General features: G+C 43.7%; 1 protein-coding gene across 1 annotated transcript in view; it reads right to left on the bottom strand.

Annotated features, from left to right (window-relative positions):
• Nucleotides 1-842: 842 nt before the first annotated feature.
• Mtmr12 (myotubularin related protein 12) overlaps nt 843-25,723 on the bottom strand; it is a 58,171-nt gene continuing 33,290 nt past the window's right edge. Inside the window, exons 10-17 of the mRNA XM_013514999.1 lie at nt 23,018-23,124; nt 22,115-22,239; nt 20,092-20,170; nt 15,574-15,644; nt 13,292-13,464; nt 10,509-10,676; nt 9,211-9,372; nt 843-3,718 (exon numbers count right to left, since the gene is read on the bottom strand). Coding sequence (XP_013370453.1) covers nt 3,152-3,718; nt 9,211-9,372; nt 10,509-10,676; nt 13,292-13,464; nt 15,574-15,644; nt 20,092-20,170; nt 22,115-22,239; nt 23,018-23,124 — 1,452 coding nt within the window. The 3' untranslated portion in view covers nt 843-3,151. The remainder of the gene's footprint in view (nt 3,719-9,210; nt 9,373-10,508; nt 10,677-13,291; nt 13,465-15,573; nt 15,645-20,091; nt 20,171-22,114; nt 22,240-23,017; nt 23,125-25,723) is intronic.

The following is a 25,723-nucleotide window of genomic DNA, read 5'->3' on the forward strand; positions in this document are numbered from 1 at the left end:
ATGAGTCCTTGGTTGATCAGAATTGCATGTCTATATCTGTTTTCATGAGAAACCACTTTGAAGATATCAATATGTAATACAACAAGCATTGTTAATTCCCTACCACTTTGTTTGTAACTCCGTACTGTCTATACTGTTCCTTTGCTAGTTTGTAAAATGTTGTCTGTTAATATTTTCCTGTTTTTATTTAAAAAAAAAAAAAAAAAACTAGAGCTGTAATGACTTGGGATCACAACTATCAAAGAACTAAGAAATGTGAAAGGAATGTGGTCCTAGACACAGCAGGGCGGCTGGCCAGACAGGAAAGGGCAGTGTACACAAGCTAAGGTGTTTCCCACACGCTGCTCTGCAGGTGGGAAAGGTCAAGACATGGAACTTCTCAAAATAAACAAAAGTGACACGTCTCAATCTAGGAGGTGTTAAACACAACTAATTAGATAAAACTCTACTTTCATAAATCATCTCATGCTTTGTCTTCCAGCCTTAAATGAACTCAGACCCCTTCTAGCAATTAAAAAAAAACAAAAACAGGATTCTAATGTTATATATCCTCACAAGAAGCGTAGAAATAGTGATTTCAGGGGTTTAAAATACCTTTTACTTTTAGCTGCCTGAGAGGGCCTCCTAATCCTATTTTATTTTTCTTCATACTGCCCGTATCGGCTCTCCCTCCCACACATCCTGTGCACACGGGCACAACCGGAAACCCAAAGGGGCACAGCCTTGCTCTCGTAGGGCTCTGTCTGTTGTTCAGCCTGCCAAAACCTAGGATGGCTTAACATTTCCCAAGTGAGTGAAAAGGATTGCTCTATTTGTTACACCAACCACACCAAATACAGTACTAGTTGTAAATTGTGCTTTAATTTCTGCACTCAGATACGATGCAGTGAGAATACAGGTATAAACTTTTTTGTGCATCCAGAAGATAAAAAGCACATTTATACAGATATAGCCCAACAGCTTATTCCTTAAAAAAAAAACAGAAAAATCTGAATTTAATTAAAGCTAGTTTATCTTCAGTGTAAAAACCTGGAGGTATAAACAAAGTCAAGATATTATATACAGTAAATTATTCATGTACATTTCCAAACTTGCACAGTGCAGCATTTTAAAGTAAATCGTCTCATTTCAGCTTTTACTATTAAGCATAACCCACATCTGAATCTTGAATAAAAATTTCACAATATATAAACCTACTAATAATTCTGTACACAAATACAAGCTATAGAAATCTGATTTCAAATATAAATACATAAATTGTCATGACCTTACATGTTATAAGCTTGCTTATTTTGCTATAGTAACTTTTTAAAAAAATCATAGAAAAATACTTCAATGCACATTCAACTGCTATGATAAGGGCCATGGCCTTGTGCCTTTAAACCATATTTTATAGAGTATAAAGCATCACGCCAGGCATTTGGGGAATGAAAAGTACTAAGATTGAAGAGGCTACCACACAAATATTCATGTTATAACAAGGTAACAAAATAGTAAGCTCATAGTGTATTTGGAAGGAAATGGCAGAGAAGTGGAGATTAGTGCTAGTTTAAGAAGGCCCACAGAACATACACATGAAGAGAAACTCCCTTCCCTGTATTAAATTCTCTATGTACTTTTTAAAATGCCTATTGCAAGCCTAATGCTCACCTCACTCCTAAGACTCTTAAGGCAACAAAGACTGAGGTGTTTGTGTGGTCCCCAGAGACACAAATCCTGCCCTCCCCTCAGCCTGTTATCTTAACTGACCGCCTGGCTTGCGCATTAAGACGAGATGGAGCAGAGAAAAATGATTGTATGTACAAAGGCGACTCAGTGCAAATTGGAAACTCCTTTGTCAACAGCTTCAAATTCTCCTATTGCCTTCCAGCAGGTATTTCTAAACAACTAACGTTCAAATTGAGATCTATTCTGAAGAGCAAATATATAAAAGGCAAACTTTCAATCTGAAAGGTTCTAATGTAAGGGGTTTTTTTTCCCTTTCTTTTGTGGGATTTGAAAGAGTTCCATGAGAATGAAAAAACTGGTCCTTATAAAGTATATTTTCCTACATTAAAATATATATATAACTTTAGACAGTAGATCCAAGGAGACGACCAGGCATCACTGAGTTTTTTCTATGGCTTCTTAAATCACTGAGGTATCCTGTGAGAATCATCACTTCTGGCATTGATGTTTAGCTGCTTTCCCATGCAAGCCACATTTGCAAGAGGTTGACCCCAGCAGTCTGTGCAGGACCAGAGCAGGCGAGGCAAGCAGGTAGCTGGGAAGCAGCCGAGGAACTACACCAGACAAGCATGCTCTCAGGGTCTCCAAAGCCTTGGGGGAAGTGGAAGGCAGCTCAGCAAGGTGTTCAAAGACTGGGAAACTCCAGAGGCCAGGAAGATCCTCTGGCCAAAACACGAGATTCCCCCAGTCTCACCAGCAGGTTCAGCAGCAAAACACTGGGACTATGTGCTCCAAGGCAGGCAGTGCGGAGGGACAGTGCTGAGAAAAGACTCACAGCTGTCAGCACGGGGAGGAGTGGGTGGCGGCTGGCCCAACATTTGACATATGACACAGACCAGGAAGGAGGAAGGAGAGGCTGAGTGTTAGGGTATGTGGCAACAGTGGAACTTTCCAGCTTTTCTACAGACAAGGGGAACAAGAAAGGAAAAATGCTGTGGTTTAAGTAAATGCCATCCACCTTAGTACCTCTATCTCAGTCTTTCACTGCACACAAACACCACATAAGGCTGACCTTGCTCCTAACTGAAATGGGCCATCAACTTATGATTCCCAATGGTGGGATGAATTATCTTGGCACAGAAAGGACCAGAAGAAAGAAGCAAATCCAAGAATATCAAACTGAAGCTCTTTCTAGTAGTAAACTGGCCACTGGAGATTCTAATACTTAGGCATCAGAAAACAGCCACAATCCTATGATGGGTCAAGTAGGAATTCCTTCCAACTGATAATACTTGAGATACGGTTTTAATTGCATAGTCTTTCAGAACCATGAAAAAAATGAGAACCAGCTCTTTTCTTCAAGGCCTTGGTTTTCTCCAGCAGAGGCTGGGCTAGGACCCTCCTGGCATTAGCAAGCCACTAGGCCCAAGGACCAATGGTCCCAACCTCCCACACACCTCTCCACAGTCACCAAACACTCAAGTCACACATCCCCTAGGTCCACAAACTCGTCTTCTCGTTTGGCCAGATCTTCATCATCTCCCAAAGCTTTCCAACCGCTGGTGGGCAAGACAGGCTTGGACGAGTGTCGCTGGAGCAAAGCAAAGGGAAACAGCGAGGACAGGCGGACAGAGTTCCTCAGCAGGCAGGGTGCCTCGGCCTGGAGGGACACAGGGCTGAGGTGCCGCTCGTCGATTTTCTCTTGTAAGCTCTGGACTTCCTCCATCATTTCCAAGAGTTTGCCCATAGTGGCCACTCTGCCACCACCTACGATTTGGGCTTCTGGAATCCAACGCAAGTAGCGCTGTGCCCAAACTTTGATTTCTGGTCCCTCTATATGAGGCAACAACAAGCCGTGGTAGTCAGTAGGCTTGCTGTGCCAACTGTCATAAAACTCCCGGAAGTTGTCCTGTAGCTCATCCGAAGAGTTAATAAGTTTGCTAATTCTCTTGCCCAGGTTTTTAATTAAATGATCTGTCTCTTCCCTGAAAAATCCTCTTTTGGGAGATGACTTAGACTGGGTGAGTGGCAAAGAAAGTTGTCGTTGATGCTTTGAGAGAAAACACAAATAAAAATCTCTGGTTAACATAGTAGCACTGTTAGACTCGTTGCCATATGAAGAGAATAATCCTACTTTAACAAGTATCAAGAGACATCAGAATTGCCATGTGCATGCATATTCATTAAAATGCTATCACACGCAGAGGAAGGTGGGCTCTTACTTATTCTCATGCTGCAAATGTTCACTGCACACTCTATTATCAACAAAGGGAAGAGGCCAGGCACATGTGCAGGCCATGCAGAAAGGCATTCTGGGACATCAAGAATGGTGCTTTTGGGGAAACCTACTTCCCAGGACCCCTTCTGTCCCTCTCAGACAGAAGCTTTCTTTCTCTCAATAAATTGTTCCTACTCTTAACCTCTGTTGTTTCTAGAATTCATTCCTTGATTTCAGAGAACACGAACTTGGCATTTTGGACATCTAGTAGGTTGGGAGTTTCATTCCCCTATATCATTTGGGGGTGTTCCACCAAGATAATTGTGGAAGGACCATACACTGTGATCCTGTCAACTCCATCAGCTGTCAAGGTAGCAAGCCTGCACTCCTGGATGCACCACACCCAAATCAAGTTCTGGGAGTGTGAGAAACCATCACTGGAATAATCTTGTGAACCCTTACAATACTTAGGATTCCTGTTCAAGAAAAAACAAAACCTTCAGATAAGTAATCTAAGATGTTACTCTTAGCCCTTTTACTAATCACTTTACTACTTAAGAGAGAATGCAATTCCTTTCTAAGGTGGGCACAAGAACATGCATAGTCATTACAACAAATATCTTGCTGGCTATATGGTCTGCTCCCCTTGTGGAAGGCATCTAGATTACCTTGGTGAGTATCCTCTCTCTGAGGAGATGACTGGAATAAACTGTAAGACTATATTGATGAGTTATGAAAGAGTTCAATGGTTCATAGTTTAACCCACCATTACAAGGTAGCTGAGTGGCCTATAAACTATACTCTTAACAATCCTGGACATAATAGAATTTTTTCTAACGATGCCACTGAAGCCTCTTTAAAGGCTTTAGTAGGATCCTTATTAAATAAAAGGGTCCTATCCTGATGGCGAACAACCATGGAAATCAAGATGGCTATTTTCAGATATGGGATGATTATCTACAGTTACCTCTCACAATAAGACATCTTAGTAGAAAGACCCCCTTATGTTGGGAACAGAAAAATCACTCCTATTCTCATTGGCCTAACTCTACTAAATACTTAGTATAGATACTGCCTGAACAATGTATACACACAATAACTTTACAGGCTGAAGTCTGATTTGTAACAAACCGGTTTTATCACCCTGGAATGAGATGGGAAGCCCCCAATGGCACTCATTGGTCCTGGGGAACAAATATGTGGCCCTGGCTACATCCTGAATGGATAGGAAGATGCACACTGGGATTTGCATGGTTACAAGGCAGAAGTATCAAAAGTACTGACAAACCTGCAAACTTGCCCTACCTATAGCATCGATGGTCTAGAAGTGTTTTTCACTGGTATGATCACTTAGCTTCTATCTTTATCTCTTTCCTAGAGTTAGAGGATGTCATGCAACACAAAGAGGCTTTAACTATCTATATTCAGTGAGCCTTAAATGATACTGTGGCTGATCTCTCTCTCCTGAATGAAGAAGTAAAATTAATGGCAAGCCATCCTCCAAGATCAGATGGCATTAGATAGGCTAACAGCAGCCCAAGGGGGTACTTGTGCAATTATAAAAGCTGAATGTTGTGTGTACATTCCTAAACCTTCTCCTAATATCTCAGTAGTTGTTCAAGATATTAGACAGGTTAATGACTTGTCAGATTCTAAAATTTCCTGAACCTTCTCCTTATCCTCTTTATGGGAAGCTATTACTGGCTCCTCCTGGTAGAAAGCTTTGCTGGCTATATTCATAATTATCCTGTTGATTTTCTTATTTGGCCCAAGCAATTGTTTCTGTGGCCTTGTTTCCTCCAGACTTAAAGCTGTACATCTACCCAAGACAGGTACACTTGGCATCTATGCACAGCCTTTAGATAGATCATCTGTGGAGTATCTCTGACTGCAGATCACAGCTACAACTCTCCTTTTTTTCTTTTTTGGTTTTTTTTTTCTCCGGTACCAGGAACTGAACTCACGACCTTGCGCTTGCCAGGCAGGCGCTTTTACCGCTGAGCTAAATCCCCAGCCCCTAGCTACAACTCTCTTTAGCTGGAAATAGCCAAATCGGTCTTTGACCCTTGCCCCCTCATGGAAGTTAGGGGTACTTCTTCAGAGGAGAATATTATAGATAGCCAAGCTAGGTAGAAATATTGTAGGCAGTCAGACAGGGCTGGGCCCTCGAGAGGTCAACGCAGAACACAACTGTGGCTGGAGGACTACTCACTGAAGCCAGGCTTCAAAAAAAGGACTACTTACCCATATACTTGCCCTAGTAAGTAGGCATCAATCACCTTGGAGTGGACGACCAAACCTCCTTAGCCCACCCCTTCCAGAAAAGTCCTTGTCTGCCCATGTGGGCTTGCTCCATGACTTGTTTCCCCATTTGATTCCCATTTAATCAATATTACCCTAGCGACTATACTTGTTGTGTACTTATGGGTTGACCACAGCTTTGTACCACCTCACACCCATCCTATGATTTGCCATTGGATCAGTATTACCTAAGCACCTATACTTGTAATCTTACTGACTGGTTATAGTTCTGTCTCACCTTAAGCCTGCCTCACCTTGTGGCTTTGCTCAATAAAACACCCTTGAGAAGTGGGCCTGGTGGGCAACCCACTTTCCAGGCCCCCTCTGTCCCTCTCAGACAGAAGAATTTTTTCCTCTCAATAAATTCTTCCTACTGTTAAGAGAAAAAAAAAAGGAGCTTTTGATCCCCTCTTCCCCTGGACTGGGGCTATCAAAGAACACGAAGTATTCTAGAAGAACTAAATTAACTTAAAATAAGTCAATGATTTAAGAGAATTTGGGGGAAATGTCTATGCATTTCTCTTTCTTTCCTTTTCTATTATTGATTGATAAGGTCTCATTATGTAGTTCAGGCTGGCCTTGAACTCACTGTGTGGCCCAGGCTGGCCTCAAACTCAAGGTGATCTTCCTGCCTCGGACTCCCGAGGTACTGGAATTACATGTGTGCCACCATTATTCATTTCTTAAAGGGAACAAAATGTTTCCTCTTTGAGAACTTTAGGGCTGCTTAATTGCTACAATATTCTGTACTTATGCAATTCTCAGAAGCACATTGACTACCTGAAAATCCTATGTATGGACAAAGTAATTTAGAGCTTATGAGGCATCCAGTAGGAGTTTAAGCCTAAGTCATAAAGATTCTTTTGGACAAGAAAAATAAGTTGATGGGAAACAAACAAATTTTGTCAAGAGGAACCATCGAAGTTGTCCAGATGTTCTTGCCTGACAACCTACTTAATTCTCTCTACAGCTAAAGCAATGTGTTTTATTTTGGGGTGCACTGTGAGAGGGTTGTGAAGATAGGTGATTTGGTCAGGGGTTCCCCAGTGCTTAGAAGAGAAGTTAAAAAATATGGGGAAGAAGGTGGATTTTTTCAAATCCTTTGCTCCATGGATGTCCATTCAAAGAAAGAATAGAGCCAGGTGTGGTGGTGCCTGTAATCCTAGCACTCAGGAGGTTGAGGCAGGAGGATCACTGAGAGTTTGAGGCCAGCCTGGAACCCTATCTTAAAAAAACCAAAAACCAAAACAAAACAAAAAAGCAAAGAACAGATAAAAAAAAATTATTACCTGTATAATCTAACGGACTTTTGCCAGTGGGTCTTTCTTGTTAAAAAAAGGGAGGGGTAAAAAAAAAAAAAAAAAAAAGGGCGGGGGTTATAAAGGAAATATTTCCTTATTATAAGATATGGATAACAATATAAATAAAAGAAAGCAAAATCGTACAAACAACTGGTCATAACTCGGGGTGACCAGGACTTTAGACTCTTCATCTGGTGACAGGAGAGACGAAAGCCAGGAGTCAGCAGCAGCCTCTCTTCTCCACATACTCAGGGCCAGGGCGAAGCAATGTGCAGGAAACCTGTCACTGAGCACTTCCTGCCTGCTAGGTCCTGTCCTCAGCGCTTTATATACACTGACTTACCGACTTCGTAGTCACTGTTATGCCACACTATGTAACTGAGGCCCAGAAATCTGCTGTCAAAGCCATCAGCTACCAAGCACCAAAAGTCGTTCAATCCCAGCCTTACTCCAGAGCCTGCACTCTTAACTAAACTCTACTTGGTCCTGGAAGCCCTTTCCTCGCAGTCTCCTATGTGAATGGGATATTCAAGATGGGCCATGAGAGAGTACCATGCTCAAAGCTGGAGGTGGCCTAGGGCCGCAGCTGAGATGTACTGAGCTAACTGTGTCCTTCGCGCAGTAATTCAGAGTTCCATTTTGCGCTGGTCAGCCCAGTTTCCTGTCTCCACAGATGCCCCCGAGGCCAACTGTTCACTCAGCCAGGTGCCACAACCTGACATCTGGTCTTCTTACCCCAAGGCTTCTAAGTTCCTTCTGCCCAACCCCAGTTGTGCTTTATCCATTACAACCTGAAATCCTCTAGCCCTCTGGCTTAAATCTCCCCTCCCAAGCTCTCTCAGAGGAGAGGCCATATGCCACTATTTACAAGGAAAAGAGACAATTAGGAAACCTGGTTCCGAGAACGGAAGTGAAATCCTTTATTAGAAGGCAGAGCAGGCCTAGCCTGTCTCTGAGCCCCACCGGCTAGGAGCATTCAGGGATCTAGCTAACCTGTCCCGAGAAGTGCGCAGGCAGCCACCAGGGGGCAGAACACACTGAGGAAAAGCTGATCTTGGGCCACCTTGTTTAAGAGCTTACAGCAATGCCAGTCAAACTATCTAAAAAAGAGGTTTGAACTGCAACAGGGAAACATCCCCTGTGGCCTGGGAGAACTAAGAGGGCACAGTGGCAGTTCTCAGTCACTCAGCAGCTGATGTGGTCTCTGAGTGACCAAACCTAGCTAGGGTGCCAATGATTTTTAAACAGCAGAGCCGGCCAGCCTCTGTGCAGCCCTCGCAATCCGGCAGGGCCGCACCATAGCAGCGAGAAATTCAGACCAGGAGGCAGAGTGAGGCAAAGACACAGCATTGATCAGTGAGGGAACTCTAGAGTGTAATGCTACAGGAACCGGCATATTCTGAGTGGAACCCACATGGTCAATGCTCCTTTTAGTGTACTAACCACATACAAGGGTGGGTAAGGAGCAGGACTCCACGGCACAGCATAATATGGCAGCAGCGCCCTCAGTGGCATTCAGGAAAGGGCCATGTCTCATCAGGCCAAGGCTGATTTGTTAAAAGCAAAGGATTTTTCTAATGGACCTTGGCAACTTGACCATCACACCTCTGCACACCATTTTAAGGAATAAAACAGACAGTGCCAGACAGAACCCATGTTACTTCTATCCTTTACACACAGGGATGGCGGACAGATGAAAGGGTTCAGGTATGGGCATCTTACTTTGAAACGCATTCCTTTCCGCTGGCCTTTGTCCAGTTTTGGCTTTTCCACATAGAGAGGGTTTCTGAGCAGTGTCTGTGCTTTCGGTTCAAACTGTACAGACCAATCCCACACGGTAAGCAGATTCAAAGGCTTGCTTTGTGTATCCAGGCTTTCCCTACCCTGCCAAGACAAGCACAGGTCACCATGGTTCCAGGGCGGGCTCAGGAAGGCAAACACATATTCTCAGAAGCAGGCATCAGGCAGGGTGCTCCGCCTGCCCAGTGACTGAGCACTCACAGGCACCGCACCCTTCACGGCCAAAGCTTTTGGTGGTTATTCACTAACACCTCTCAGTGAGGGGTACAAAGGGAGAAGGATACTTATTTTTAGTAGACCACTAAAATGTTAGCCACTGGGCTGGGCAGTTTCAGAACAACCTTGTGAGATAACTACTGTCTTCTAATTTTACATTTGAGGAAACTGAGGCCCAGAAGACTAAAATAAACTGCCTGAGGTCACAAAGCTGGTGAGCTGCAGGACTAGGGGTAAAACAAAGGCTATCTCACTCAGAAGTCCAGGTTTAGTTACTCCCACTGGAGAATGGGACTTGGTAATCCTACTAGTTCAAGCAAGTGGCGGCCAGGAAAGGGCTGGTCGGAGACACTGAGGTTAGCTTAGAGTCAGCCCAATCGAATGTAGCCTCAAAAGGGGCTCTAAGGTGCAAGTTAAGCCTGGTTGTCCCCTTCTGTGTGGGGGTCTTCGTATCGCAAGAGTAACTCCAGACTCCAAACTGAGGGAAGAGGGGACACTCAATCTGCCTTTGAAAAGGACAGCTTTTAGCTGGGCACAATGGTGCACATCTGTAATGCCAGCTGCTTGGGAGGCTGAGGCAGAACGATTGCAAGTTTAAGTCTAGCCTGAGATCTTATATCAAGAAGGAGTGGGGGTGGGGGTGCAGCTACATCTCAGGGGTAGAGCACTTGCCTAGAATGTGAGGTTCAATCTCCAGCATCACAGGATGGGGTGGGGGTTAATTTGGCTTAATCTTCTACCTCTAGTACTTGACTCCAACTGAAATATTTATTATATGACCTTAGGCTCATTACTTATTCTCTGTGCTTCAGGGGCAATCACACATAACCCATAGGAGCTGTAAGGATTAAATATCTTTCCAGGTATAAAAACCTGGGAAGCACTTACACCGGCACCTGGTATGTAGTCAGTGGTAAATAAATAACATTTTAAGCACCAATCTCATTGTATCCTACTTGTGAAATGTGACTTCTTCAGCAAAGGTTTCTTAGAGGGACTCTTACCATGTTAGTATCTTTTTGATGAGGTGAGTTGAAGAAGAAGGTACTAAAAATAGGAATATATAGGCTATCTGACAAAACAGTCAGGTAAGTCTCGGTGAACTCAAACGCTGGAGGATGCTGGTGTACCAGCTGCCAGACACAATCTAAGAAAAGCAGGAACACAGGAACCTATGTGAAAATAAGACACATGTTATTTGGCAGCACAAAGCCCAAGACAAGCTGTCCCAACCTCAGAGACAGCCTCTCAGGAGCTGTGGAGTAACCACTTCTGAGCCCTATGTTCTCTGGGAAACACAGTATTCTCCATCCCACTATAAGCTAAAAACATGCTCAACTGAAACCACATGCTCATGAGTTAGTATCAGTATCTGGCAGTATGTGCGGAAGGCATATCAAAGACAAAGTATGTAAAATCTCATTATGGATCAGCACTAACAGATGAGCATTTGCAATTCATTTGAACACTAACTCTGAGCCCCAATTAAAAGAAATATCATCTCTCTCCAAAACAAACTATTCTTTTTCTTTTCTCTTTTTTTGGAGAAAGGGTCTCACTATGTTAGCTGGCCTTGAACTTACTATATCACACACGGTGGCCTCTAACTTGTGGTGTACCTCCTGCCTCAGCCTCCCAAGTACTGGAATTACAGATGTGTGCCACCATACCTGGCTAGTACCATTCTTATTAGTAATGCAAGAACTGTACTCAATGCAAAAACTACTCAATGATCATTGTTATTCTGAATGTTGCCAATAAAAAACTGTGTGTAGGGGGCGGGGGGAACCTGCCACTGACTGCCCACACACTAACTCAGAGTTGGTATCAGTCCTGGAGTCTGAGCTGGAATGAGAAGTCCCTGCCCATGAAGACCACAAGAAAGAGGGGCAAGACTGGGCAGAAGCAACAAAAATGATTTCCTAACATTTTTTTCACAAATACATGTTTGATCAATGGCCTCCTTTATTAGTTACTCAGAGGCAAGCCCTTTATAAGGTGTCTCTAGGGTACTCTGTCATTTACAAAGTGCTGGTCCTTGATTCACCAGTGACCCTGCCAGATAGGTAGGACAAGCTCCACGACAGTCTCTTTCCTGTAAGATCAGCACTGCCACGATCTCAGCCAGCGCGAGGAAGACAGAGGAGTTGAGAACTCAGGCTTGGATCAAAGGCCAGTCCTGCTTCAATTCCATCACAAATTATACTGGCCCATTCTCCTTCAAAACTCCAACACAGCAGTGCTAAGACACTTAGAACTGTTTATACGGCAACTTTATTTCACACCCCATTTTATGTACAGTAACATCACACAGAGTGAAAGACATCTGAACCTTATTGTCAGGGAAATGGGATCAGAAATATGAGTGACACAAACGGCTGGGGAACAGCGGGCTTGGTCTTCTCTTGGCCCCTTTTCCCATTACATCCATTGCCTGTCACTCCGTTTCTCAGGGTAAACAAAACTCACATTTTTCTCCATGCAGCATTGGCTCTCTGCCTGTCATCCTACATGAATCCCATCAACCTTTCAAATTACCTTCTCAAAGTCCCTTCCAAGACTGAAAGGTGGTGATTTCTATTCAACTTGATGGCCACATAAGAGCACAGGATGGGCCTGAAAGAAATCATCTGGCCTAGTGACAGAGCTCTGGCCCTTCCAGGAACCTGCCAAGAAGGTAGGAGCTGTGGCTTTCTGCTCCCACAGCTTACTGTGCCAAGCCATTCTGTACCACACAGATGTGCTGATTATCTGGAATAAGAAAAACCACAGCCAAGAGCAGTGGTGCACACCTGCAATCCCAGGTATTTAGGAGGCCAAGACGGGGTTGGGGGAGGGTGTTGCAAATTTGAGGCCAGCCTGGGCACTCAGGGAGACTATCTCAAAATTAAATAAAAGGTTTAGACATGTGGCTCAGCACTTAAGTGCTTGCCTGTCACCCATGCTCGAGGCTCTGGGTTCAAAGCGTAGCAAATGAACAAAACAAAACAGAACAGGAAAGAGGAAGAAAGAAAACCCCACAAATCTTGCTATGAGAATATGATAGTTATATGTGTGATTTAAATAAAGAAGGTCCATTTTCACTTTTCCCCACTAATCATCAATAAAGCAGCCAAGGAGCTTATAAAACTGTTTCCTAGACAAGTGGAGCATGCCTGTACTCCCAGAACTCTGGGAGGCTGAGGCAGGATTAAGTTTAAGCCCAGGCTGGGCAACTTAATAAGACCCTGTCTCATTTTTTAAAAAAGGGAGGGATGCTAGGGATACCGCTCAGTGGGAGAGTGCCTTCTTATCGTGTGCAAGGCCCTGCATTCAAGCCCAGCACCCCAGAATGTCAACAAATGAGGAGCGGGGAGGAAGGCAGAGCTGGGAACATAGCTCGGTGAGGAGGCCCTGGCCTGGCTTCAGTCTCTGGTGGTGGGTGGTGTCAATCTGGGAGTAAACTAGAACATGAAATCCTCCATGCCCGATTGCAGAGGCCCACCTGGACTGAGGCCATTCACAGAAGGGGCTGGGGCACAAGCTGTACATGCTGCTGCAGTGTGTACCCTTCACGTGGACTGTGCAGAAGAGAGGACTGACCATACCTGTCAGTATTTCTTCCTCCAGGAAGGTTTCACTATTGTTCAGAGCATTCACACTTAGACCACACGAACCGAGCCTACTTTCCTATCAAGTCTAAGCAGCCTGCGCTCTGTGAGCAGAAACACTACATCTGAAGGCAGGTATCGGTGAGGGCTGAGTAGCTCTCCCAGTGACTGCGACGGTCCACATGGAGGGAGCTTACCTCCTCTCTGTCGCTCTGGCGGAGATGGTTGCAACGATCCAAGAAACAGTGGCCTCCCATGACCCACTCCTTTTGGACAAGGCTCTGGAAACCAGTCCGGGTCCGACAGTGGGGGTCCATCATCACTTGCACCAGAGAAGAAAGGAGGCAGCAGAGGTCGGAGGCGTTCTCCTCTAGCAGGGTCCCAGCAGCAGCGTCAACAGGAAGGAGAGATGAGTGTTAAAGAGCTGTGGTGCTGTCACCTGAACCGTTTACCATAGGTTCCCACACCACAGCCTGCTGCTAACAGCCAAGCTTTTACTCCTGACAGGCAAGGGCCACTGACAAAAAAAGGGTAACACTTTCACACCGGGGACAAGTGCTTCTAGCTTGTGTAGCATAGGCTTCAGCACACACTGGTGCTAAGTATGGATTCGCTCACTGAATAAACGCAGCCTTGAAAAGCTGCTTTCAGCAGATGGGCACTCACACGTGCCACATGACAACAGTGGAGTCACCACACAGTGATGACCGCCAGGCTGCAGGCTGCGTGCACTGCCCCCTCCTGGGGTCAAAGCCGCTATCGCTGAAATGGCTCCAGGCCGCAGCTGCTTCTCAGACTCACCCAGCTCTCCCTTCCTCCAACCCTGAGTCCTGCACGAATTCTGCTGTGCAGAAAGTTTCCTATTTCTGAACTGCACCAAAATGATCTTATTCTTGGCCTGAGGGCTCTTTCCTTTTCTCTGTGAGCATGAGAGGTACTTGCTTCTCCCTGCCTAGCCTAGAGGAGAATTTTTCCTTGGCCCATTTCCAATGCCCACCTGGAATACACCTTATGAAACCCAAACATAAAAAGTCCACTGATATACTTGTTAACATTCATGGTGTACAGCAAATAAAAACACACCTGTATCCATGCATTTGTCTTAGTTTTAAGATCCTAAAAGCTAGGCATACATGTTCTCTATCACTTGCTTTTATGAAAGAAAGGACAGAGAGAGAGAGAGAGAGAGAGAGAGAGAGAGAGAGAGGAAGAGAGAGAGAGACAGAGAGAGAAGATCTGGGAGGGGTACACAGATTTCATAGAAACAGATTTTTATATTTCTCTTCCAGTGTTGTCAGTTTTCAAAACAAGTTTCACTTTTAGAGGAATCTTCTTTCTCACACCCGATGGGTGTTATAGTTCACCTCTGGGTGACAGGAAGAGGGACTGGAAAGTGAGATTTGAGGAGAGACAACTCAGAAGTCCATCTAGGAGTGAGAGACATCTCACTTAACCAGCTAAAGGTTCAGATTTCATTTGACCTGATTAGTGCAGTCTGGCCCTGGCTCCTTTCATCTTTCAGATCTCTAATATTCACCCTCCACCTTTTTAGGTCATTACAAATAATGTAGGGCAACTCTCCCAGTAGGCTGCAAACTTCTAGAAGGCAGGTGCACTGAGCGCTGTACATGACAGGTGCTCCATGAATGTACCCAACTCTTAGTGAGCTGGCAGCAAGTGGTCCAGAAGCTGCTAGAGATACATTTGCCAGTTCTGCTCTTCGATAATGAGTTTCAAGAATCAAAGGAAGCACCCTTGGGAATGACAAAAGCTTGGGGGTATAAAAGAAGACAATCTGCTTAACTTGTAATGTGGGGCTACAAGAAATAAAAGTCTAAAAAGCAAGCTGAGCCTACAGTCCAAGCTACTTGGAGAGTTGCAGGAGGATCACAGTAAGATCCTACCTCCATAAAAAAATAAAAAAATAAAAAAAAAAAAACCAACCCTAGATACTTTAGCTCATATTTAAATTACAGAGATGAACTGATTTACACTTGCTTTACACATTCAGAATAGTTTTGTCACTGCCCTTGTGTATTGCAAATTGAGTCCATAGAGGAAAAGGAAATCAAAGACCACTAATTTTCTACGGCAACTGCACACAGTTGTCAAACACAGATGTAAATAATTAAATCATCCATGAGTCTCTTTAAGTAAAAGGGATTACCAAAATATCACTTTGATCTAGTTGGTTCATAAACAAAATTCAAAACATTAAAAAACATGAGCTTTGGTAACCAATTTCTTCTTGGGCTGTGAACAGGACTGCCACATTCCAAGTGAAAGAATTTTATTTTAAGCTGTAACACTAAAATCCAAGGCAAGGGTTTCCAAGGGTAAAGAGGAAGGAATGGGGAGCATTTCTACACCAGTTTGCTCCCTTTAAGAGACAATTCACGTCCATTAAGCTACACATACACAAGAATGCATCTCCAGTGAAAGAAAATGGAAACCATCCTTTGTGCTTTAAATATATTACCTAAAAGAAGAATGTTCATATTTTGTGCTTCCATGTATTCTGTGATCTCTATTGCTCTTTTCAGACAACGTCTAAATAAGAGATAAGAAACAGGAGCATTAGTTCTTGAGCTTGGCACCATGAACAGTAGTTTTGATGTAGTCTGAAACTGTTTTTCAGTTTTCTAACTTTTTATTTTTTCAATAAAAAATTACCCAGAAAAGAAAACAATTACCACCTATGCTATTCACTTACCAAGTTACTCATCAGCCCATTAGAAACTAATTCTCGATATACAACACTTCCAAAAGGATTGAATCAGTATCTCAGATACCTGTCTTTCCATGTTCACTCAAGTATGTTCACAACAGCCAAGACGGGGACAATCAGAGTTCACTGACAAATTAATGTATGAGTACAATACTGTGTGTAAGATGGAATACTATTCAGCAATTAAACACAGAAAACATTTTTTAAAAACTTATGATTGTAGCAACAACAGATGAACCTGGAGGAAATACGCTGAGTGAAAAAGAGGCCAGGCACTGAAAGACAAATGCTGCAGGACGTCCCTTACATGTAACACGGACATACGCTGAACTTTCCTAACAGGGTAGAAGGGTAGTTCCCAAGGGAGAAAGAGGGGTGCAAAGATACAAACTTTCTGATCAAAAGATACAAACTTTCAGTTTTAAGTAGGAGGCTCAGCAAGAACGGTGAGGGATGCATTTTTACTAAGGCAATCATCACACAGTCTACATGTATACTGAATCACTGCACTGCGTACACTGGCCAGGAGTGGAGATCAGGCACACAGCATTTGCTCAGCATGTGTGAGGCCCTGGGTTAGAACTCCAGTACCACAAACAACAAGCAGTGTATATCTGATTATGTACAATCTTTGCTAACTCAGTGTTCAAAAAAACCAACTAAACAAACAAACAAAACCCAGAAACCAGAACAGTGGTATAAGAGAATACCAAAGTTGATGTAAAAAATGTTCCTAGGTAGCTGGGTGAGGCGGTGCACATGTGTCACACCCGTGCCCTGGAAGGCTAAGGCAGGAGGATCCTAGGTTTGAGCTCAGCCTCCACAGTTGAGTGAGACCCTGTCTCAAACTAAAACAAGGTCCTACATCCTACCGAGGATGTAGCTCAGTATGTAAGCCCTGGTTCAATCCTCAGATAGACTCACACACACACACACTCACTCTCTCTCTCTCTCTCTCACACACACACACACACACACGTACACCCCTCCTAGGTGATTTCTAAACTAGAAATTCTTACTGAAAGGTCATACCCCTCCCCTGCCTGCAAGCAATTCCTGGAGGGACTCGTAAATACCCATTCCTGGAGAACACTTCTGTGTCCATATTTATACAATGGTCAGCTGAGGGCATCAGTGTGGCTGAAATGACCCCATCTGCCTAGCAATCCTTTTTGTTCCTCTCTACCTATGTTATTCCTTTTGAATCTGTGGCCACTATCCAGATTGTTGCGGCTCTGACTTATCTCTTCCCTTACGTTGTCCGCAGCTAGCTGTGGTACCCACTCCATTCCTGTCTCCAACAGCCCTCAATCCCCACAGCTCAACCCTTTGCCTGGTTCAGGATCTCACCCTTCTCTGACCACCCTGCATAAGGAAGTGTTTTCTTTTACAACGCTGACCAACATGTTCATTATAAATTGAAATGTGGGGTACGCAGCAGCCTCTAGAAAGCCTAGCTGCTGCATGTGTAGCAGGCTGAGCCCCTCCTTGCAGTAGTCACTCAGAACTGAGACAGAGTACTGTGCCTGGGGCCAGGAGTGGTCCTCTCTTCCCTTGCACTGAACTTACACTTGGAACTATTCTGTCACGATCACCACTCATGTTTCCCATTTTGCTTCAATACATTAATTAGGCATCCTTTTCTTTTTTTTTTTGTCTTTTTGAGACAGGGTCTCGCTATGCAGTTTAGGTTGGCCTTGAGCTCACTTTGCAGCCCTGGTTGGTCTCCAACTTGAAATGATCCTCCTGCCTCAGCCTCCCGAGGAATACATTAATTAGGAAAGGTAATAAACTGTTCTCTGGGACTCAACCTAACTCCAAAGCCAAAAATGGCTGATTAACATTAATTAGGCATGATTCTAAAAAGTTATGCACACAGCCCTAGGTTCAATCTTCCCTATGCCCCAATACAATTAAATAGGTAGCACGGGGAGCCTCGGGTGGGGAGCGCCGGTCTTCGGACCGGCGACTCACTCCCGGCCTCGTGGTTCCCCGGAAGGAGGGCTTCCGGCACACAGGGAGCCTCGGGTGGGGAGCGCCAGTCTTCCGGCTGGCTAGCTTCCTGCCTGGTGGCTCCCGGAGGGTGGGCCCCCAGCACATGGGGAGCCATGCGGCGGCGAGCGCTATTGCGTGCCGGCCCTTAGGCCGGTCGCCGCCGCTCAATTGGGATCTATCATGACACAGAGAAACAGTGACACAATTGGCCCACCATGCACTGACTGCAGTTGCCCACCCACGGATGTCTGTGAATCATTGAAACTTTGAACAACCCCTGGGAATACGTGCCATACAACGGGCCACTCTTGCTGCTGCCATTGGGAACAAGAAAGGTCCAGAGCCAGCGGAGGAGCAGCTGCTGAACAAGGACTCAGAGAACATGAGAATGCAGACTAAGCCCACAGAGTCAGAGGTCCAGTGGACTGGGGTCACGAGAGCCGCTCGCAAGCTGTAAACCAGGAGGACCTTGCACAATACCTGCAGAGACTCATTGGAAGCCATTCTTCCCCTGACAGTACAGGATGTGGTGGAGCTCCGGAGAAGTCTGCAGCAGGATTCCTGCTGCCTGTGCTGACAGTTTGGGAGAGGACACTAACTGGTTGTGGGGTCCCAAAGCAATGGGAAGCTGGAGAGAAAAAGCTACAAAGAATGGCTTTCACCCCAGATAGCTCACTTGAGATGTTAGTAAGAATTGCCTCCTCAGTATTCTATAGCCATGATGAGGAGGAGGCCAAGGAGAGAAAACATAGAGACTGAGAAAAAGCAGCTGCTTTTGCTGCACCAATAAGAGAAACAGATCCCAGGTCTGATTCCCGGGGCTCCAAGAAGAACTCGACAACTGCATTCATCTGCTACCACTGTTAAAAGCCAGGCTACCTCAAGAGGAACTGCCCTAAGAGGCCCCATGGGCCATGCCCTGGATGCAAAGGAGACCACTGGAGATCGGTCTGCCCTCTGAGGTGGAGGCCCCAGAGCTCAGACCCATGCTACCAGTTAGTCCAACAGGAATGAGAGGGCTTGGGGCATGGTCTGCCTTCTCCCTCTGGCCAGACCATCATCTCCATCGAGGAGTCCTGGGTAATCATGACTATGGAGGAACAAGAAAACAGCCTGCTGCTAGTCACAGGTGCAAGTCTCTCGGTCCTTCTTTTCAATCCTGGCCTTCCTTCCAGCCATCATACCTCAGTGAAAGGAGTCACTGGTGAGGAAGTAATATGCTATTTTTCACAACCCTTAGGCTGTAACTACTTAGTAGATCCTTCTTGCATATCTCTGTCTTCCTGAGAAACCACTTTGAAGATACCACCACATATTACAGCAGCCATTGATATTTTCCTACTAATCTATCCATAACTGTGTTAAGTTTGTAATGTTCCTATCCTATTTCATAATGTATGTTTATTATTATGTGTTTCCTACAACAACCATTGAGAATAGTTAATGATTTTTCAATAGGTCACTCATGTATACCTCTATTTATTTTCTTTAGAAGCCACTTTGAAGATACCAAAGTATAGCACAACAACTCTTGATAATCTCCTACCTCTTTTGTCTCTAACTCACTATTATTTGTCTATTTGTTTTCCTGAGAAACTATTTTGTAGATAATAATATGTAAAACGATAACCATTAATAACTTCCTACCATTTTGTCTGTAATTTGCTAAGTCCCCCCTATTATTATGTTATCCTTCTTTTATTCTTTAAAATAAAAAAAAAAAAAAAACAATTAAATAGATAATATGCATGTAACACAAAGAGGTATTTAGTGCAAAGCCAGTACCCTGCCCATTCTCATGCCCCAGTTTCCTCCTGGAAACCAGACTAATTTTGGGTTGTCATGCCCTTTCCTATAGGCTTTCAATGTCTTGTCTATAGAGTATACTTCCTTGTAAGCAGGTAGCATGCTTGGTAAATTTCTATCAAATGTGCACAGAAGTGATTATCAAATGTGAATTCCAGCAAAGCATAGAATACGTAATCAAGAATATTTAAATTTGGGGTCAGGCGTGGTGGTGCATGCCTGGAATCCCAGCACTCGGGAAGCTGAGGCAGGAGGACTGCCAATAGTTTGAGGCCAGCCTAGACTACATAGTGAGTCCAAGACAGCTTGGACTATATACTGAGACCCTGTCTCAAAAAAACAAAAAAACCATAAAAAAACAGAATATTTAAATGTAAATGATCAAACAGTTAAATCATGTATCAATGTGCTCTAGTACTCTGAATCAGACAACTGTACAATTTATGAGCAAAACCATAGTTTAGATACCTGATTATGTCAAGCCAGCTGCTACTTTCCAAGAGAGAAAACCACTTGATATCTGTGTCCCAAAATTCAGTACTGTTATCTGAAAAAATAAAGAAAGATAGATGTCAGGTAATCATTCACATGCCTGCCACAAAATACCTGCACTGCTCCAATCAGTGGACCTAGACTCAACATGCAGAATCCAGAGAGAAGACTCCACTTTCAGTGAAGGGCATTTCAAAACGTCAGCTGAAAGGTTTTTAAACCACAGACCTCTAGAAGGTATGGTGCTCAGAAAGAGATCTTCATTGCTGAGCTAAGAAATGCCCTCTGCACACACAGAAAGCCATGGTCTATCCTGTAATTCATCAATGACAGTAACATGGGCTAGGCAGGAACAGTTGAGGCTGCTACTCCTAAAAGTAGAAAATGCAACAGATACATCCTTCTATGGAAGCCTAAATGAGATCTGGTTTTGTCAATAGCCTTTGGAGCACAAGACTCATTTTGTCATTAAGGCACACAAATATGGGTCTATTAGGCCCATGTTTATTATTTAGACTATTTCTACCAGTGAATTATTAATTTTAATTTTATGAGTTTTATTATATTACTTTTTCCCCCCCTGGTACCAGGGATTGAACTCATGACCTTGTGCTTGCCGGGTAGGCGCTGTGCCGCTGAGCTAAATCCCCAGCCTGAGTTTTATTATATGAAACAATGAGTGCCTAACAGGAAACAATAACACAAAAATAAAGTACTGGGTTTGTAATATTTATTATTTATAAAAAAGTATCAAATTTTCAACACTTGACTGGCTTTTGGTATACAAAATCTAAAAAAGAACATCAGAAATAAATTCCCATAGGAACTACAATGAAACCCAACAGCACGCTACAAAAAAAAAAAATCTTTGCTTCAATTATCACACCTAAGGCAGTCCGCAAATATGGCAATAGCACATTAGATATACACGCATCGCTTACAAGGACAGCACACTGTCTTGCTTTCCTGGCCTTTTTGTAGGACATAATTGACAGGTGTGCAAAAGTAGCAAAATGGGATTTGAACCCATGTTTATGCTCCGGCTAACTGGTTTTGTGTATGTTTACCCGGGCATCACAGAGGGTCCAGTATACCCACACCAGGATTTGGTAAAAATAAGTTTGTTTTCTTTTGATTTTTCTGGTAGAAGTAGCCCAGTTTAGTACAGTGGCACATGAAAATCCAGATTTCCAAGTTCTGGAGGCGGTCAGAAGTGAATCATCAAAGCTGGGTATGGTGGTGCACACCTGTAATCCCAGTACTTGGGAGGCAGAGGCAAGAGGATTACAGTGAGTTTGAGGCTAGCCTGGGCTACATGAGTTCAAGACCAGACTGAACACATAGCAAGACCCTGTCTCCAAAAAACTCCCAAAACCAAAAATAAAGCAAATCGTGCATGGATGATGAAGATGATCCATTATGGTAAAATACATGCTTTCATAACAGAAGAGTGGGGTGGTGGAGCACGCCTGTAATCCCAGCACTCGGGAGGCTGAGGCAGGAGGGTCATTGCGAGTTTGATACCAGCCTGGGCTACAAAGTAAGCTCCAGGCCAGCCTGAAATGCATAACAAGACCCTGTCTCAAAAAAAAAAAAAAAAAAAAGAAAGAAAGAAAACTGAGTTTGATTCCCAGTACCAGAAAAAAATAAAATAAATAAATTTTCTGACTATAGGCACTACATGGTTAAAAAACAAGAGAAACCAAAATGCTCTCCAATGGGCAACCTGGAATGCTGGGAAAGGAGAAAAGAGGACGGCTGTGTGATCACTGGCCCAGTAAGGAGGCCGCAGTGAAAAGCCTGGAGAGAGACGACAGGAACAGCGTGCAGATGCCAGCTGGCCTTACAGCCACCAGCCCTTCCACCACACAACAGTGACCCTTGCAGCAGTGAGCTCCTGCATACCACCAGTCCAGGGAAAAGGCACAGACGTTCACCCGATCCACACGGCATATCTTTCCCCATTTGACAGGAAGTTTTTGCTCAGCATTCTTCTCACCTATCAGAAACAGCTGTTTAAATTTAGAGTATGCAGTCTGGATTTCCTGCAGGGAGAGGAAGTTGCTTGATAAGTCTTCAGTTCTAACAATTTCATAAGGTGGCCTGTGGATGGTCTTGTAAATTCTAGGTATCAAAAAGTAACACGAGATTAAAGGAGCAAACATGAATTTAAAATAGCTTATTTTCCCTGAGCAATTATTACATAGAGTCTATGCTAAGAGCTCTGCAGGTATCTCTCCCCCCAGCCTCCCCCTGCCCTGGCACCATTTAACCCACATCAATGAGGCAACTGCTGCAGGACTACTGTCCCTAGTCAACAGGTAGGGAATGGAGAGCACAGAGCACAGTGGTCCAGCCCATGGTTAAGATGCTAGCAATCATGATTGGGGCCAACACACATTAACCTACTCCTTTTGCTGTTTTTCATTTATTTGCTTATATTTTTAAATTTCATTCTGAAACAGTTCCAACATGTAGAAAAGTAGAACACTACAGTGATGTACATCATAGTGTAGATTTGACAGCAATTAATACTACATCATGCTATGCCCCTAAATACTTTAGAATGCATCTCTAAACAGTACACTGACATTCTTAATAATTATGTTATACTGTCTCTTGCAAAGCAATTAAAAATGAACACTATATGTTGTATTCCTATAGCACTAAGCAAACAGCTGGTAAACAAAAATTTACACACAGCCAGGTGTGACGGCGCATCCCTGTTATCACAGAACCTGGGAGCATGAGATAGGAATTCAAGGCTAGCCAGGACTATAGAGTGAGACCCTGTCTCAAAAACCAAACACATGAAAAGAAACAGACACACTACTAAGAGCTATTTCCTGCTTCTTGGTAAACAAGACTGAACTACATAACAAATTATAGAATGAGTACTGACCCATCCAAGAAACTCTTCTGCATCTGCAAAATGCTGTCATCTTGTTCTTTGGGCAGTGCTGACATTTTCAAAAGGGCACTTCCGTTGTGGCATGACCAACACCATATCTGGAGAGGAAAAATCATTTGTTAGATGGAATATGCATTCATCCAGAGAGCAGGTAATCTTAGCATTCAAGTTCAGACAGGGAAATGCATAACTTCAGTATCATATTGCTAGATATAGTCAGTTTTATTAAGCCTGAGAGGATTTACTTAATTAAAAAAAAAAAAGACTGATTTAGTCTTTTTTCTTTAAAAAAATTTTTATTAGTACATGTATTATGTTCATTGTATGGAACTGGTATGTGCATAACACATCTCAATTCTTTTTTCCCCCTTCTCTCTACTCCCCTTTTATTTCCCCAGCATCTGATTTGTTTACTTAGCTTACAGGTCCTTTGAAAGTCAACTGTCATATGCACAGATTAAAAACCAGACTAATAGGCCAAAAAACACATAAAATACGTAAGACAATTATACTAAATCAAGGTACATTTTTAGATACATTTTCCATACTGGATTATAATAACTCTTCCTTCTTTTTTCCTCTTTTCTATTTTTCACTTGGTATTTTACTTATATATTGAATTTTCATATATGAGAAACTATGTGCTATTTAAACTTGTGTTTCTAATTTACTCAGCATTGTGGTCTCAAGGTGCATCCATTTTCCTACAAATGACTCACATTTATACTTCTTTATGGCAGAGTATGACTTAGTCCTAAAAAACAAAAATAGAACTAGTAGTCAGACTCCAACTCTCTTACGGTATAACACACACCCTTTGACTTAGCTTTACGCTGGTAACCTAGATGATCATAACAACATTATTATTATTAGGACAGTAGTGATTACTAAAATGCAGTTCACACGTCAGGTATCAATTTATTAATTTTCAGGTCATTCTCTATGGTAGGTAATGATTATTATTCCCATTTACAGCAAGGAACTGAGGTTCAAAGAGCCCAAGTAGCTGCAGTCTGATCCTAACGGCTGTGCTCTACTAGATGGCAACCAGGGGGCAGTGCCCATCGTCAGAGAAAGCCCCCACCAGGAAGATGGGTAAATACCAGACTCACAGGCAGAAGGCACTGCAGCAGGCTAGTAAGGGCATTAAGATGATGAAGATGCTACTCTACTTCTACAGCTTATACTCTCAAAATGAAGTAGAAGGTAGAATGTGGTGGACAATACAATTTCAAGAAAAAACAAAGTGAAGGCAAAGGATGCAGACACCCTGTAAGTGAGCACGAATGACAAGACAGCTTTTCTGTAAATACTGTGAGAGATTTTATTTATTTTGCAGGCGCAAAGGGAACCAAACTGTGAGGGCAAAGTAACCTGCCAGTGGAGCCTAGAATGGAGGAGTGGGGAGGGCTGGTTGGACAGGGAAGTACAGCTGTGGCTTCTGCGTCCTGCATGAAGGCTTCACTAAGGGTTCAAGAGTAATTAACAGCCAATCTTTGCTCTGCTGACCAAGCCATGGGTCCATACTCACTCACTTCTAGGGGCTCCTGGGGAACAGGATAGAATCTAGATGTGGGGGCGATGGCCAGCTGACTTGGAACAGATCAGCCAAGGAGAGTGAGGACAGAGAACACAGAACTGCCAAAGGGAACAACTCCCTCTGGGGCTATGCTGTACTTCAAGGTTCGTGTGAGGCGGAAGTGTTAGAGAAGACACGATGAAGGGCTCCTTGCTGTTCTTACTCCCTTGTCCAGCGTCATGCTAGGCAATGTGTGGCAACTGCACTCAAAGGTGGCAATACTTCAAATGCTCAGTAGTCATGCCCCCTAGTTGGTGCAGCTCACTTTGGATATGGAGGTGGGGACTCTTAGCTAGGACTGGGATGGCAGCATCCAAGAAATTAAAGGTTCTTAATCCACTTTATCTCCCCTCCTGGGACAAAAATGATAGGCTTTCCTTGGTTGTTTTTTTGTTTACTTATCTGTTTTCACACAGGATCCTGCTGTCATTCGGCTGTCCTTGGATTTGCTATGCAGCCCAGCCTGGCCTCGCACTCACAGCGATCGATCCTCCTACCTCAGCCTCTAGAGATATACACCACCATGCCTGGCTGGGCCCTTGTTGATATCCAATCCTGTCCTGTTTTTTTTTTTTTTCCGTCTTTTTGAGACAGGGTCTTGCCATGTAGTTCAGGCTGGCCTTGAGCTCACTTTGTAGCCCAGGCTGGTGTCGAACTCACAACGATCCTCCTGCCTCAGACTCCCAAGTACTGGGATTACAGGCATGAGCCACCACACTCAGCTAATTTAATCTTTTTTTTTTTTTTGGTACCAGGAATCAAACTCAGGACCTTGCGCTTGCTAGACAGGCACTTGTGCCACTGAGCTATATCCCCAGCCCATACTTAAGCTGGAACATGTGTAATGATAACCTCTACTCAGAAATGCCTCATTGCTTCTGAGGTACAGAAGAGCAACTTACTTCCTTGCTGTTCTTTATTTAAATAGTAAACAGAAACCAAGCTGGGCACGGCTCAGTTAAATGTCCTGGGTTCAACCCCAAGTATCATAAAAAATAAACAAGTGAAACAGCCAGGTATGTGTCTCAGTGCAAAGGCTCTGAGTTTAATCCCCAGAAGCACAAAAAGAAAAAAGAAAGCTTCCAGCCAGGGAGAGAATTCTCACAAGAATTTAGCAA

This window comes from Chinchilla lanigera, unplaced genomic scaffold, assembly GCF_000276665.1.
Source record: "Chinchilla lanigera isolate Chin_1 unplaced genomic scaffold, ChiLan1.0 scaffold00025, whole genome shotgun sequence".
NCBI lineage: Eukaryota > Metazoa > Chordata > Mammalia > Rodentia > Chinchillidae > Chinchilla > Chinchilla lanigera.